This window comes from Aythya marila (genome assembly GCF_965140915.1).
Source record: "Aythya marila genome assembly, chromosome: 3".
Classification (NCBI taxonomy): Eukaryota; Metazoa; Chordata; class Aves; order Anseriformes; family Anatidae; genus Aythya; species Aythya marila.
This window is the reverse complement of record NC_139044.1, coordinates 52,385,704-52,399,623: the sequence shown is the minus strand read 5'-3', so window position 1 is coordinate 52,399,623 and position 13,920 is coordinate 52,385,704. Positions and strand designations below refer to the sequence as shown.

The following is a 13,920-nucleotide window of genomic DNA, read 5'->3' as shown; positions in this document are numbered from 1 at the left end:
TCACCTTACCAGGTCCACCTGCTTGTTTCACTGGCCCCATTCTGTTCATCAAAGAGACCTCTTTTACTTACTCCTCTTCCAATCATTTAAGCTTAGTTTTTGACCACATTTTACTGGTGTCACTTTTGCCAAACTCTTTAGAACTAATACAAATAAAGCAACAAGACACTAAAAACAGAAGAGAAACCATATCAGCATATGAGGAGATGCTGAAAGAACTGAATTTGTATAGTCCTAGAAGACTATACTGCTGTCTTCAATTGTATGCATAAAGGAGATGGAACCAAGCTCCAAGAAGGAGAAGGAAAAGAGACAAACTGCACAAGTTTTAAGAAGAAAATTTTGACTGGACATTAGGAAACAGTGAGAGTGGTTCAGCACTCTAACAGGTTGCCCTGTTTGGATGTGAAATCTTTATTTCTGGATATATTCAAAACTCAACTGGATAGGGGTGAGAGCAACCTGATCTAACTTTGAAGTTAACCCTGCTTTGAGCAGGCTGTTGGCCAGGTAATCTTCAGGGGACCCTTCAAACTTATATTACTCTTTGATTCTCATCTCACAGTAAATTTTCTTTCCCCTACCTGATACTTAAAAAGATAAGGTTTTTGTTTGCTTGCTTTTTGTTGATTTTGTCAAAACACTTTTAAAAGAGAGAGAGAGATAATCATCCAACACTGAAAAAGTAAGTCAAAGCTGGGCAGTGTAAGTAACCAGAAAAGAGAGTAACTAGGCAGACCTAATAATAAGCAACATTACTAAATCTACTAGAAAGTAAAATGTAGTTTTGCTCTGTGGTGTTTAAAAAGTTCTCTGTAGAATCAGATTTTTTTCCTCTTTCTTTGTTAATTTTATTCCTTGGATCAAGAAGTAGTAATAGTAATTTAACTTAGCAATGTGCAACCTGCTTTAGCAATATTTAAATTCTTAAGCTGCAATATGCCTTGAAGGTGTTCTTAATATATGCCTTTTACAATTGCACTGGTTCTCAGATTGTTACCATTAGAATGTTAAATTAAGTTATTTTATATAGTTTTCTATCTCTCCACCGTACTCCATGCCTCTAATTGGGCTGCTCTGGGATTTTTAAGAATTTGCCGAACCACCATAACACCATTTCCAGGATTTGCATACATTTATCTCCTATTGATACCCCAGTAGAAGAAAACTAGGACTATATTTCATGTTGCATGGCAAGACAAAGCTATAAATATTTTTCAATCCACATGTTCTAAGTAATCCAAACCATGTAAAACTATTGTAAGGTAATAAATGTGTTACTGTGGCTCATATGTTGGCAACATACACACTTTTTCCTTGCTTGTGTTTATCAGTTTGGCTAAAGGAGAAGTATCATTTTACTGCAGAATGGAAGCAAACAAACAAAGCTGTTCTTTGACATATTAGCTCCCTAAAGATACTTAGATCCAGCACATGCTCTTGGCCTTAGTGTTCTTTGCCACTGCTACAGTTTCCTGGGTACAAGGATTCTGTGATACGTAATTTGAAACAAGGATCCCATCTCAAGTTCAAGGTGTAACTAATAACCAAAACAGCGAACACTTATATGAATTAGTTTTCTTTAGAAAACAGCTTATACAAGCAACTAAGTAGTAACTAGAGATACTGTTTGATCAAGATAGGTCAGCACAACAAATGTTTTAAGTAAGAATGCTTACTAGCCTTCTGAACTGTAAATACAGATGGTAAGATATTATATGACATTTTAGTTTTGCCAAAGAACAGATTTTGTAGAACTTGTCTTCAAAATTAAAAAATATATTTTTAGAGTTAGCACCTTCTAAGCTTACACCTGTTTACAGATCAACTTTGAAGAGGGAAAAAATGTAAACATCTAAGAACTGGAATATGTTTCATGGATTTACAAACGAATAGATCTTGTTTCACAAACTGCAATTACATTTAAATTTCAGAAAATTAAAGGAAAAGGGAAATCAAAAGAAAGCTGTAGTTATTATATATTCCAATTTTAACTGGGCTGTATGTAAAACCAGCAGCAGAGGCTATCTGTAGAAGATATTATGAGTTTCCCAGTCTTGTTATTGAAGATTTAAGGCCTAAATTCTGTGCTGCTTCTGCAGCTGCTACTCTCTGCACCATATCTTCCTAACCATTTGTATTTACTATGGAGTGAGACTTTTCCTGTGTTGGAGTAAATGTCCTTTCTGTTTTCTTCCTAGGTTAGACACCTCCTTTGTATCATCCAAGGAAGTGTTCTATAGTCATGTCTTAGCAGCACAAATCAATCCTGAAGCAGACAGTCGTGAACAAAGCAGTATTTCACAGATCTGCATGATAGCCAGTAATAAAATAACAAAAAGGACTGGAACTAGTTGCTTTGTTATTGAAGTTGAATTGGACAACATTGTCACCACAGATCAATGAGACACCAAAAAATCTTCAATGAAGATTTTTCCCTAGGTTTTCCCTATTTTTTTTCCTAGGTTTTCCCTAGGAAATTAGTTAAAATAGTTTCCTATCTGTTTATGATGATATGATGATTAAGATGAAAAAATGTACTGCTAGCTCACATAGCTTATGACTGGAAAGTGAAATGCATGGACATTAAATGCAACCCAGTGCTACCTAGCTGCTCACTGGTGTGTCATCCTCAAGGGGACAGGAAGGCTCTCTCCTATAGCATTCAACAGCCACTCAACATAGATAGAGCTGCCTGGCTCCTGGTCATATAAGTTTTGACAGTTGGCAGTGTTGTGAGACAACAGCATGTGGAAATGGAATACAATGTGTTCCGCCCATGTTGTCTGATATGAGACAGACTATACTCTTGAACAGTAGTTGCAGACTGATTTTCTACCCACTGGATGTTAAGTGGTTGCATGCAACATTTTTCATGGTTAGCCACCAACAACTTGCTTAAGAAACATTTGTACTTACTTCTGTCTTTCAACATTTACTGTTATTTTCTTCTATTAATGTCTTCCATAGAATGGAAATAATACGAGAGGCATCATTTCTCATTTAGAATAAGATGCTAGTGGTTGTGTCACTGGTTAAGAATGTCACTGGTTGGAAGACCACTGTTATTATTATGTACATCTATCAAATATAATTTATGCTTAGGACATTCATATTTAATCTCCATGTTTTCTAAGAACCACATGTCCTTCTTCTAATAAAAGGTTAGAATAAATTTTCAGATCACTCCCAATTCTGATATTATTATGCCTTGTCAAGGAAGATTATCTTGCAGATTGTTTTATGATCTTCCTGTCTCAAAGAGGAACAGTAATGCTAAGTATGTAGTAGGTTAAATCTGCAAGCAGTATCTTACATGTTCATTGTCTTGGGTGAGAAGAAAGATTTTGAGTAAAATGGTACAAGAATCCTCTCAGCAACTGGAACCTGAACTTTGCAGAAAAGCTGAAATGCCTTGCTTTGCCCAGTGTCACATTGATCAGGATTCCTAATGTGCCGTGGTAAAAGATGTCCTCTTTCATTTCATTGGAAAGGCCACTCAAAGAAATAGGGATAGTGTAGAATTCCAGATGTGACTTCTCTCTTTTTAGCAAATTTTCCAAGCAGCCCTCAAAATTAATGCAATGAAAGCAATGCTTTAAATTAGGATGTTGAAGGACAGCATCTCTGCTCTGATCTCAGTTCTGATGCCTGTATAGACAACAAAAAAATTCCATGCAGACAGAGCAGGGAGCCTATGATTGGTTTTAGTGTTTCATTATCAACAATATCAAATTACTTAGTCTCAGTTTATTAGAAGTGGATGCATTTCATTTGCAGGACTTTACATTGTTTAGAGCTGTCTTAATTCTGGTCAGCCTTTCTTGTTTTCCTAATGAGAAATGCTGACATTTGATGTTCACTTTGCAATTGCTGAAGGAACTGGTGCCAGCAATTAATGCTTTCCCTATCAGAGCAGATACGGCCAGTAGTGTTTGTTGTTTCAATAGCCTCAGAGCAAGAGTGATCAAGGCCAATAGCACAGAGTCAATTCTCTGTCTTCCTCTCAAGGAATATAGTGCAGTGTCTATCTGAAGGGACATTACAGATGTTGACATCTTTGACTCCTTAAAAAAAGGAAACATAATGGTGGGATTTATTTCATATAGCTCTGGACATCACTATGCGTCCACCTCCTTGTCCATTCAAAAGATACCTACATCAGAATGAGTCTCTTTAGCCATCTTTTATTATACAGAAAGAAAAACTCACACTTTTAGGTAGGCCCTGATACATCTGGTCTATTTTAATTATGTATCTTAGAAAGGGATAATGTGTGTGCTTACAGTGCCTCTGTCTCTCTGTGGTTTCATAGACTAAGGGAGTCCATGTCAAGGTTTGATGCTGCTGTCCATGTCACATGATATTCGAGGTGTCCTAGGTGACCATTTTCACTGACACCTACCTGCTACTCCAGGAAGTTGTAGGTCCTGTGTCATATCTACCAGCCCCCTCTAACCTTACAGCCCTTCAAATGGCATCAACATATTATCTAACGAGAGTTGCAAATGAAGTAAATTTGCATGAGTCCTTCACGACTGATGTGTAAGTACCTCAGAACCTTTAACAGGTTTGTCTTCACAACACTTCCATGAGAAAGAGTAACTTCACATTTTCCTATTTTTTTCATTACAGGCATCTAGTGCTGTAAAATTAACAGGTATAACAGGACAAGCTCTGAAAACAAGAACACTGAGTATTCAACAAACTGGGGTCAAATGTCATACACTGATGCTTAGAGATAACCTGAGAATGGATTCATGCTGTAGAGAAAAACAACAAGAACCCAAAAAACTTCACAATACGTAGTATTCTTTCATGTTATGGAAAACCTCATACAGCATTAAAAAAAAAAAAAAAAAATAGATTTATTCTAACATTCTTTCAATCTTGAAATTTGGAATGCTCTTTAATGAGAACTCAACATGAGCAGCTACAAAGACTCATAATGAATCAGACAACATTAAAAAAAAAAAAAAAAAGAAAAGAAAAAAAAGAAAAAAAAAAGAAAAAAGAAAGAAAACATTAGATTAAGTAACATTGCTGTTCAAACTGCATTTATAAATTACAGAAGAGGATTCAATCTACATTTGTAATCTTTCTCCATTCTAGAAAGCATTAAAAGTTAAAGCTGTGATAATACCGATCAGCCCCACATGTTTATAGTAATTCAGTATCAATTTCAATATGATAAATACATTGCAGTAAAGCTAAATAAATACTTTATTATATTAATCTAATTCCAGAGCCTGAGGTACTAGAGGGAGTAATGAATGATTTTTCATCTGATATTTTTTATATGCTGATATGCCCTGTCTCTGTCAATCACTACAAACAAAAAGACAATTCTCTCATGAGGTAGCTGGTAGGGGCTGTCTCTTTTTACATGGGTTTTGCTCAAACTTGGAAGCAGCACCAAATGTAGGTTACAGAGAGCCTGAAATACAGGCATGATTTTACTTCAGGTTTGAGGAGTGCACTTTCAGTGGGATAACACTGTAACATCACACACTGGAAGAAGAAAAAGGATTCATCTTTGCTGTTTTTTATAAGAATTTAGTGAGGTAAATTAGATACTGAATGGCTTCTTGTTTTTTCCCCTGAATGAACAAAAACCTGACAAAAAAAATTTATATAAGGAAGTAATCTGACCAGAATATAAATTTATTAGTTAGGAACAAAAGAAATATTTCAATAAGTTCACTATAGTATCCATAAACAAATGATTTCCTGTATTAATAAACAACTAATAGCCAGCCTTTGATAAGAAACACTACTAAAAACAATGACAGAGAAAATAAAACATATGTAAATTCAAAGAGAATCAAAAACATAAGTAGTGTTATGCCTTCTGTCCCTTATTAAAAGATACTGACACTGTAAGATAAGGGAAAGGTATTTTAGTTTGGCTCCCTATAAAAACAAGTCACAAGGTCAGACAAAAAAGGGGTCAAGTTCAAAACAGCACAATATGAATTAATTAAGCCCAGTCTCTTTTCTCAAATTCTGATGACCCATTATTTAGAAACTACAGGAAAAAGGAGATTTATTTAGTTATTTATTTGTATTCTTCACAACATTTGTTCTTTTCTCTATGTACTGTTATATTCTTCAGCTAGACATATGTCTGTCATTGTCTTGTAATAACAAAGTCATTTAAAATGGAAACACAATTTAAAAGAAAAAATATATATATAACTTCTGAATGAATACGTGTCAATTAATACTTCAGCATGATTTTGAATATTTAGTAACAAAATCAAATTACCTTACATTTTCTTCACTACATGTGGTAGTCTTGTGACTGAATATTTTGAACATTTGGTCCAAGTACTAACAAAATATTATTTCAGCTCTTACCTACAATGAATATTTATTGTCCTAGTAACTTATATCACAGAATGCACTATTTGCATCCCAAATCCATCATATAACAGGGTTATATAAAACAATGCAAACATCCCAGTATGGTGAGCTAAACAGCACAACTGTTACACGGAAATGGTGAATAAGAATTCCTGAAGGGTCCTTTGGAGTCCTAAGTTACACTACTTGCTATAGCTGCAAGCAACCATATCATAAATTGATCATGATAGATTTTGAATTTTGCTAGGACTAGTTTGAGACTGTTTTGCATTTACCACTCCTTCTGGTAGGTTGCTCCAGAAATTCACCATTTTAGTAGTTAGACATCTTCCAATCTCCAGCATCTCTATTTATTGACAGATTATACTGCCCCATGCTCTCTTTTTTTCCAGAATCCAAGTGAAGCCAATGCGATTAGCCAAATGAAGTAAATTGGAAATTCATGCATTTAAATATTTTTAAAAGAACTTACTTTTATACCCCATGATTAGGTATTTAAATGTTTCCCAGACACTGAACACCTATTCAAATTATTTCTAGCAGACTATTTGTGATTGGATTTGTGCCAAAGTACAAGAATAAAGACCTAAAATTTAATGTTGTCAAGACAATAACTTTCTAAACACAGTCTTGCTGAAATGAAGAAAAAAGCAATGATTTATCAATTTAATTCCAACAGTAGTACGCCTGTTAACAAAAGATAATCATAGCAAGGACTTTGATACACATTTCCTATTACCGTATCAAATGTGCCTTACAGAATTATGGCTGGAAGGGGCCATTAAATCTGTTGCATAACCTTGTATACAGATAAACCACCTGCACATCCAAGATCATAAATTCACTTAATTACTGCAGCTTTAAGCCCCATCAGTTGTGTACGGATAAAACACATCTTCAAAGGACATAGTCATCCTTGATCAGAAATATCAGTAAATAGGGAATCCATCACTGCCCTTACATGTTTGCTCCAATAGCTAAACTTCACTACTAAAAAGTATGCTAGTTTTATTTTGAAGTGTCTCACCTCAATTCACTATTCAAAAATGAAAGAATTTCATTTCCACAGTTCAACTTTTATTTCCAGATAATTCTTGTTTTTCTCTCTCCTTAAGTAAATCACCCTGACTATAGTACATTTCCTGCCTGTGTATTTCAGCTTCACAAATTCACTGCTCCACTGTTTACACATCTCAGGTCCCTTACATGCTTTCTACAAAAAAAAAAAAAAAAAAAAAAAAAAAAAAGTAATGTAGTGCAAAGTGCACTTTTACCCTGAAATCAGTTAATCAATCAAGATCTTTATGCTCTGATATGTATTCATTTTTCCTAGAGGAACTGCATTTGATTGCAGTAAGATGCATATTATTTGAATCAACTCAGTTAACAGATCACTTTATTGGAGTGCCTGGCATAACCATTATCTTTTCACTAGTTCTTATTTCAACTGATCTCCAAAACTGGTTAATCATTTGCAAAAAGCGCAACCATAATCTGTTTTTTTGGACCATATTCTGCTACCAGATTCTCACTCCGGCTGATTTAGACTATTTTTAAGAAGATACAGTGCTGTTCCCAGCAACAAACTATCTTGTGCAAATAAGTCTGACCAAGTCTGATTCTCAACAAGGAAAGAGTAATTTGTTTTTATTTACTTAGAGTCACTCCATGTGTAGCAAAATTACTTGTATCTCCCAAATAAACAGATACAGACAGCAATTATAAAATATATATATAAATATATCTAACTGTTCACTCTGACTCAGTGAAGCCCATTATAATATGATGATGTAAAATTACGCTATTAACACTGCACAAACATTAACAGTGTGAGTATTGATGTGTTTGACTATATTTTCTTGGAAGCTACAACTCTATTAATTACTCCCACATATTTCAGAAATTAAGTAAATGTTTTCACAATTGACAATAATATTAAAACCCTTCAATCTAAGAATAAAAGTAAAATAAATAAAATAAGATAAAGAAAAATACCCTTTTATTTCAAATGCAGCATGTCAGATTTCTGCTTGATATATATCAACTTCCAATGAAAAATACAAGTTATTAGGCATATAGCTCACAGAGGTGGTTGCTGACTGTCACTGAGTCAGCTGTAACAGTTTGATTAGGAAGGTTACTCTGTGTCTGAACGACTTTCTATATAACCCACTTATACTGTAAAGGAAGTCAGAGGAGGAAAATACTCTTACTAGCAGCTAAGAGCTGAACAAACAATGGCTCGCATATGAAAACATCTGATGGTGGAAGTCTTTTTAGTATACTTTTAGACAGTAATCCTAATATATTGCAACAGGGAGATTGTTTGCCACTCCTTAATCAATTACGTTTTCATGTTTTCCAGAATTTCCATTCATGATTTAATTCATTTCTCATTTATATACAGTTTTCAAAATTTGCAGCTTACAGGCACAGTAAGCTGTAAGTTACAGTTCTGTTTTATCCTCTGCTATTTTTATGGTCTAGATATTGTGGACAATTCCGTGAGATTACATGGTCTTTTACACAAAAAGCAAAGCCGAGGGCACATATTGCAACATTCTATTTTTCTCAGCATATCTGCTTAAAGATGAAAGAGAAATCATCCGTAGCACTTACCTGTAGAAGGCTGGAGGACCAGCTTCCCTCATCCCGAAGCTGCCCTGTTCATTTTCAAGGTAGTAGGGTACCTGCTGGCTGTGATGATGGATGAAGGGTGAGAGCTGGGGTGCCGTTTGCAAGAACACCACAGGGCTTGGTGGGACATTGTTCAGTGAGTGAAATCCTGCCAGGCTGCTGGACCCAAAAGATTCTGAAGTAGGGGCATAACTGAGCGTAGTAGAGCCGTACACTGGAGCAGTAGTACCAAAATCGTAAGTGGCCCCTTCTGGGTAGTTAAAAACTCCTGTCTTGTTGCTCTCCACATACATGTCGCTGAGTGATCTTTCCAGGGGAATCTTCAGCTGAGGTCTGCTCAGTGTCTCCAGTTCAGTGCCTTGAATCTGGTGCAGCAGGGTAACTCCAGAGGTTTTGGTGTGAAGGGTCATGGTCATTGCTAATGGCAGTGAGCAAGGAACATATCTGCTTTTACTGTCAACAGCGAGATCAGCAGCTGGCAGTCCACCTAAAAAAAATACCAGAACCTATTCTGAGGTTCAGCAGAAATCATGTTAAAGCAGCACTACACAGGTATTCCTCTGATCTCAGCAAGGAGGAGGATGCAAACAAATGCAGGGTAAGCACTGGAAACACACATTCTCCCTCTCCCTCTAACTTTTGAGAACTCCTCATCTGCGCTAATATGCGTTACAAGGTGCTGGCTACAAGCCAGGAGCTCTTGCCTAGTGCCGACGCTGGTTTAAACATCACTTCAGAAACAATTAGCTTTGGAGTTATACCAAACAATTGTCCCACTGAATGTTACTTTATTCTTACTAGTCATTTAATTTTTCACTGCAGAGTAGCCAGCGCTCCACAGCAACTAACGGGAAAGGACGCTGAAATTAGACCAGGAAGACTAGTCCAGTGGTCAGCCAGATTACTGCCTTTTATTTCCTCAGCAGGCTCCAATCTATCTGTGCTTATCTCTCCTCCCATTTGATTCATTTTCGTGTTTGCTAGAAATATGTAATGTGTACATTGTAATGACCCTGGGTAGGACTATGCTGTAACTGAGATATGGCAAAGCAGAAAGTGTGTGCAAGCGCGTGCGCCTGTGTGTGCTTGTGCGTGTGTGTGTGTGTAGTTAGCCTCAGTCAACAGAACGAACTAACAGAAATTAAAGGGTGACCTATGTAGGAGAAAACATTTATAACATGCTTGCATCAGTAATAGCAACTTGAATTAGCTAGAGGATAAAAATAGCTTTAAAAGTGAAGAAAAGCTTTAGATTAGCCTAGAATTTTCTATCTGCTTCTTTTTTAGCTCATCAAATTATGAAGTAAATTATCCTTCAGACTTTGCCTTAGTAAAATCTTAAATATTAGGAAAAAATATTTGACTGCATAACACATGAATTGAATACAGGATATTTTTTTATTATTCCCATGAACAAAAGCTCAACAAACTTGATTTTTGAAATCAGAGTAGAAAATCAAGTAATCTAAAATAAACTAATGGGATCAGCTTTAAAACAAACTGAAATGCCTCTCAAAGTTATTTTTAGGAAAGAAAAGGGGGGGAGAGAGAACATAATGAAAAGGTGTGGCATGCATGCTTCATCTTGCCATCTCATTCCATGTAATTTTAACTTTGCACAAACCAGTTCTCCTGAACCAGCTAAATGAAAACCTCCAAAAGCTGTTCCAAGTTCTCTAGTATTATTGCTGTGGTCTGTGGTTCAGTCAGCTAAACAGATTAATGCCAACCCTAAACACATTAATATATGGGCTCCAATTAGTATGCTTTGAATACTAGCAAAGTCTATGCTATACTTAACTCCACAGTTAGTCGGCTCAACCTTCAGAAAAACCAAGAAACTGAAAAACTGAATATGCACGTCACTAATAGCCTCTAGAAAAGTTTACTAAAAATTGTTTTATTTTAGTAACACTGTGTTTTTAAAATTTCTGCTAAAATAGCAGGTTACTTACATTTCAAAGATTATACTGACATAATATATATCTACCTCTGCAGACACACAGCTAAGACAGCAGCACACACATAAATATGTACTTGATAGATTTCCTCACCCACCCCGCCACCCTCCCTACCCTGTTCAAATTTCAAATTGCAGACTTTGATCAAAGAGATAAGCCTGTTTAAATAACACTGGACTAAACATGTTCCCAGTTAAAAAAAATAATAATAATCAGACAATCATACCCAGCAGTTCAGAAAGTCTTCGAAGAGTTATACTGAAAATATGCCAGACAGTGTGAGAGAGAAAAAAGAGAGTGTGTGCATGTTTGCATAGAGTGGGTGAATGTGCATCTGCAGAGACTCACAAAACAGCAAGCAAGCATAGCTCTCAACAGCCAGTCTGCTGGGCTACACAGACTGAAATGAATGGCAGTTACGAGTTTAAGGTCGGTCACACTTATAGATTTCATTTCGTGCTTCAGTAATACGTAGAAGAAGCATTGTCTCATATTATACTGCATAATCTGGGAATTAATGTGAGTCTGTCTGCCTTAAGAAGTACCCACTTCTTATGTGTGTTACAAAATGGACTTTAAATTTTTATTTAAACCATTATCTGATGTGTATGCTATTTTAGAAATACTACACTGACATGTAATAAAACACTACAGCATAATAGCTGGGCAGAAGATGGAAGATAGAAGAGTGAGCACGCCGAGTTGACTTCTGAGTGTGTCCTGTGCAACCTTAGTGCACTTTACATGCAGTTTTTTAAAATGTCATTAATTATTTTGGGAGTGTTGTATGTTTTCAGGGAGACAAATATCTAAAATTTCCACCACATGCAAACAACACTGAAACACACTTTAGGATTAAGCAAAAGCAGCTGCTCTTTAATGTCTGCTCTACACAATTCAACCTTATGACCATTTTTCTACAGGCCAGTGCGGAAAGTTTCAGACAGTTTCAGAGCTTGGGAATAGATGGCTGCAGATTCCCTGCATACATAGACTGGTACACATCTCAGAAGAAAAATGCAAGTGCCACCAACAAGGTCTTATGGGTGGGTTAGAAATCCCTGTAATAGCATATTGTAATGTTTGCGTCAACTTTTTTCTTTGGGGAAGATCAAGGGGGCAAGAAAGGGCAGACTGTGGGAGGAAGGTGGGCCTAGTTAATCAAGCAAAATTCTAGGAAGAAGGTGAATTTTTTATTTATCCATATTGCATAATATTTTATTATTATTTTTATTATGCATACTATTTAGACATTAAAAAAAAAAAAGTCAAAATAGTATTTAGACTTCATAAAATAAAATCTGTGAAATGCAACAGATTATCAAAAGTGTTTATTTTCCTTGTCCTGTGTGGTGATGACTACCCTACTTGCCCCAGCTAACATACAGAGCTTTAGAGATGGCATTGAATGTGTCTGCTTGTGGGCTTGTCCAAAGAACATAGGTTCCTAAAACCTGGTCTTTTTGCCCAAAGACCAGGACTTACTCCACCACCCAGTTAATCACTTTGATCCATTAGATGTCAGGTTTTATCCATTTTGAACACAATACATACAGGATATAGCAAAAAGTTTTGGTGGTACTTTTCACCTGTGGATGCAAACAGCCTAATCAAAAACTTGGTTACACTAAATGCCATTTCATATATGCCTTTATATACTTCATGTATGCCTTCATAGTAAAGGGCTTCCCTTATACACTGGATATGTAAAAATAATAATGGTAATAATAATGAAATCACATGTAGTAACTATAGAGCAAATAAAAACACAAATTTCCTGCAACATCTTCATTTCCAGTGCTAGACATAAATGCTCAAAAAATACCAAGTCAATGGGAAATGTACCTTTTAAGATTTGATAATTTCTCCACTAACATTTATTCAGCTACAGCCCTATGTATTTCTTTCACTTTAATTAAGGGCCTAGTATTGTTTCAGGGATACAGCACACATATTACAGGAGAAAGTCATCTATTCAAGCCTTCCTCACACCCCTATAAATACTGAGGGAAACTGGTTCTGCAGACTGAAAAGTTGCTAAGTTTGCATCAGGTATAGATTGTTTTTTGGGATATGACTGAAGTTTGGGGATATACAATTAAGATTAATGCTGGTTTTTAGCCATACATGATATGTACACATCTGTTAGAACAGGGAAAAAAACAGGAAGGAAAAACAGAACAGCAGTTAATGAATACTGAAAAAACAGGAGGGGACAGTCCACAGTGACTGAGGAGCACTACAGACATTGACTAGGAAGTTCAAAGCAGAAATTGCTTCTTCACATGTGGTGTTTTTTAGTGAGATTGAGACAAAAGGTGAGTTTCTGAATCAATGAAGATTTAGGCACTCTTTCTCATGGAAATTAGAAATAAATTGATTACATGAAAGTGACTGATTAAATCCTGTGTTCCCCTTTTAATATCTCAGCCTATTTTCCTTTTCTAGCTATATCAAAGTTCCAGTGCCCAACTCCAATTTTGCAGAATGAGGATTTCACCCTAAGTAACACTGATGAAATACCATCTGTAGAAATGTTAAAACTAAATCACATTTCTGTAGTTAAGTTTGCATCATGTAGAGCTGGATAATATTCAAATTTGTTTCTGAAGGCAAATTCTGCCCATTTCAATTCATTGATGCCCACAGTTTGCTTTTTACATGTATTTATTTATTTTTTTCCTTTCTGACAACCAGCTACACTGATCAGATTAAACTAGCAGAGTCTGTACAGTTTGACTCAACCAGACAACTGGACCACTGATCCAACACACTTACCAGCTAGAAACAGGAGGGTTCTGAATTAAATTCAGCATTCTTATTATAACAGAAAACATGAGCATATTTTCTCTTCAAATCTGGGAAATAAGTCAAAAACAAGAGAATTAACCTCCTTGTAAATGTAAATGTAAATGAAGTGTCACAAGCCACTCAGAAACAGAAAAAGGAAAAGGAA

At 35.8% G+C, this 13,920-nt stretch overlaps 1 protein-coding gene across 1 annotated transcript in view; it reads right to left on the bottom strand.

Annotated features, from left to right (window-relative positions):
• The window catches only part of ESR1 (estrogen receptor 1), a 113,359-nt gene extending 103,885 nt beyond the window's left edge, over positions 1–9,474 (bottom strand). The window contains exon 1 of the mRNA XM_082757221.1: positions 8,986–9,474. Coding sequence (XP_082613347.1) covers positions 8,986–9,419 — 434 coding nt within the window. The 5' untranslated portion in view covers positions 9,420–9,474. The remainder of the gene's footprint in view (positions 1–8,985) is intronic.
• Between the last annotated feature and the right edge of the window lie 4,446 nt (positions 9,475–13,920).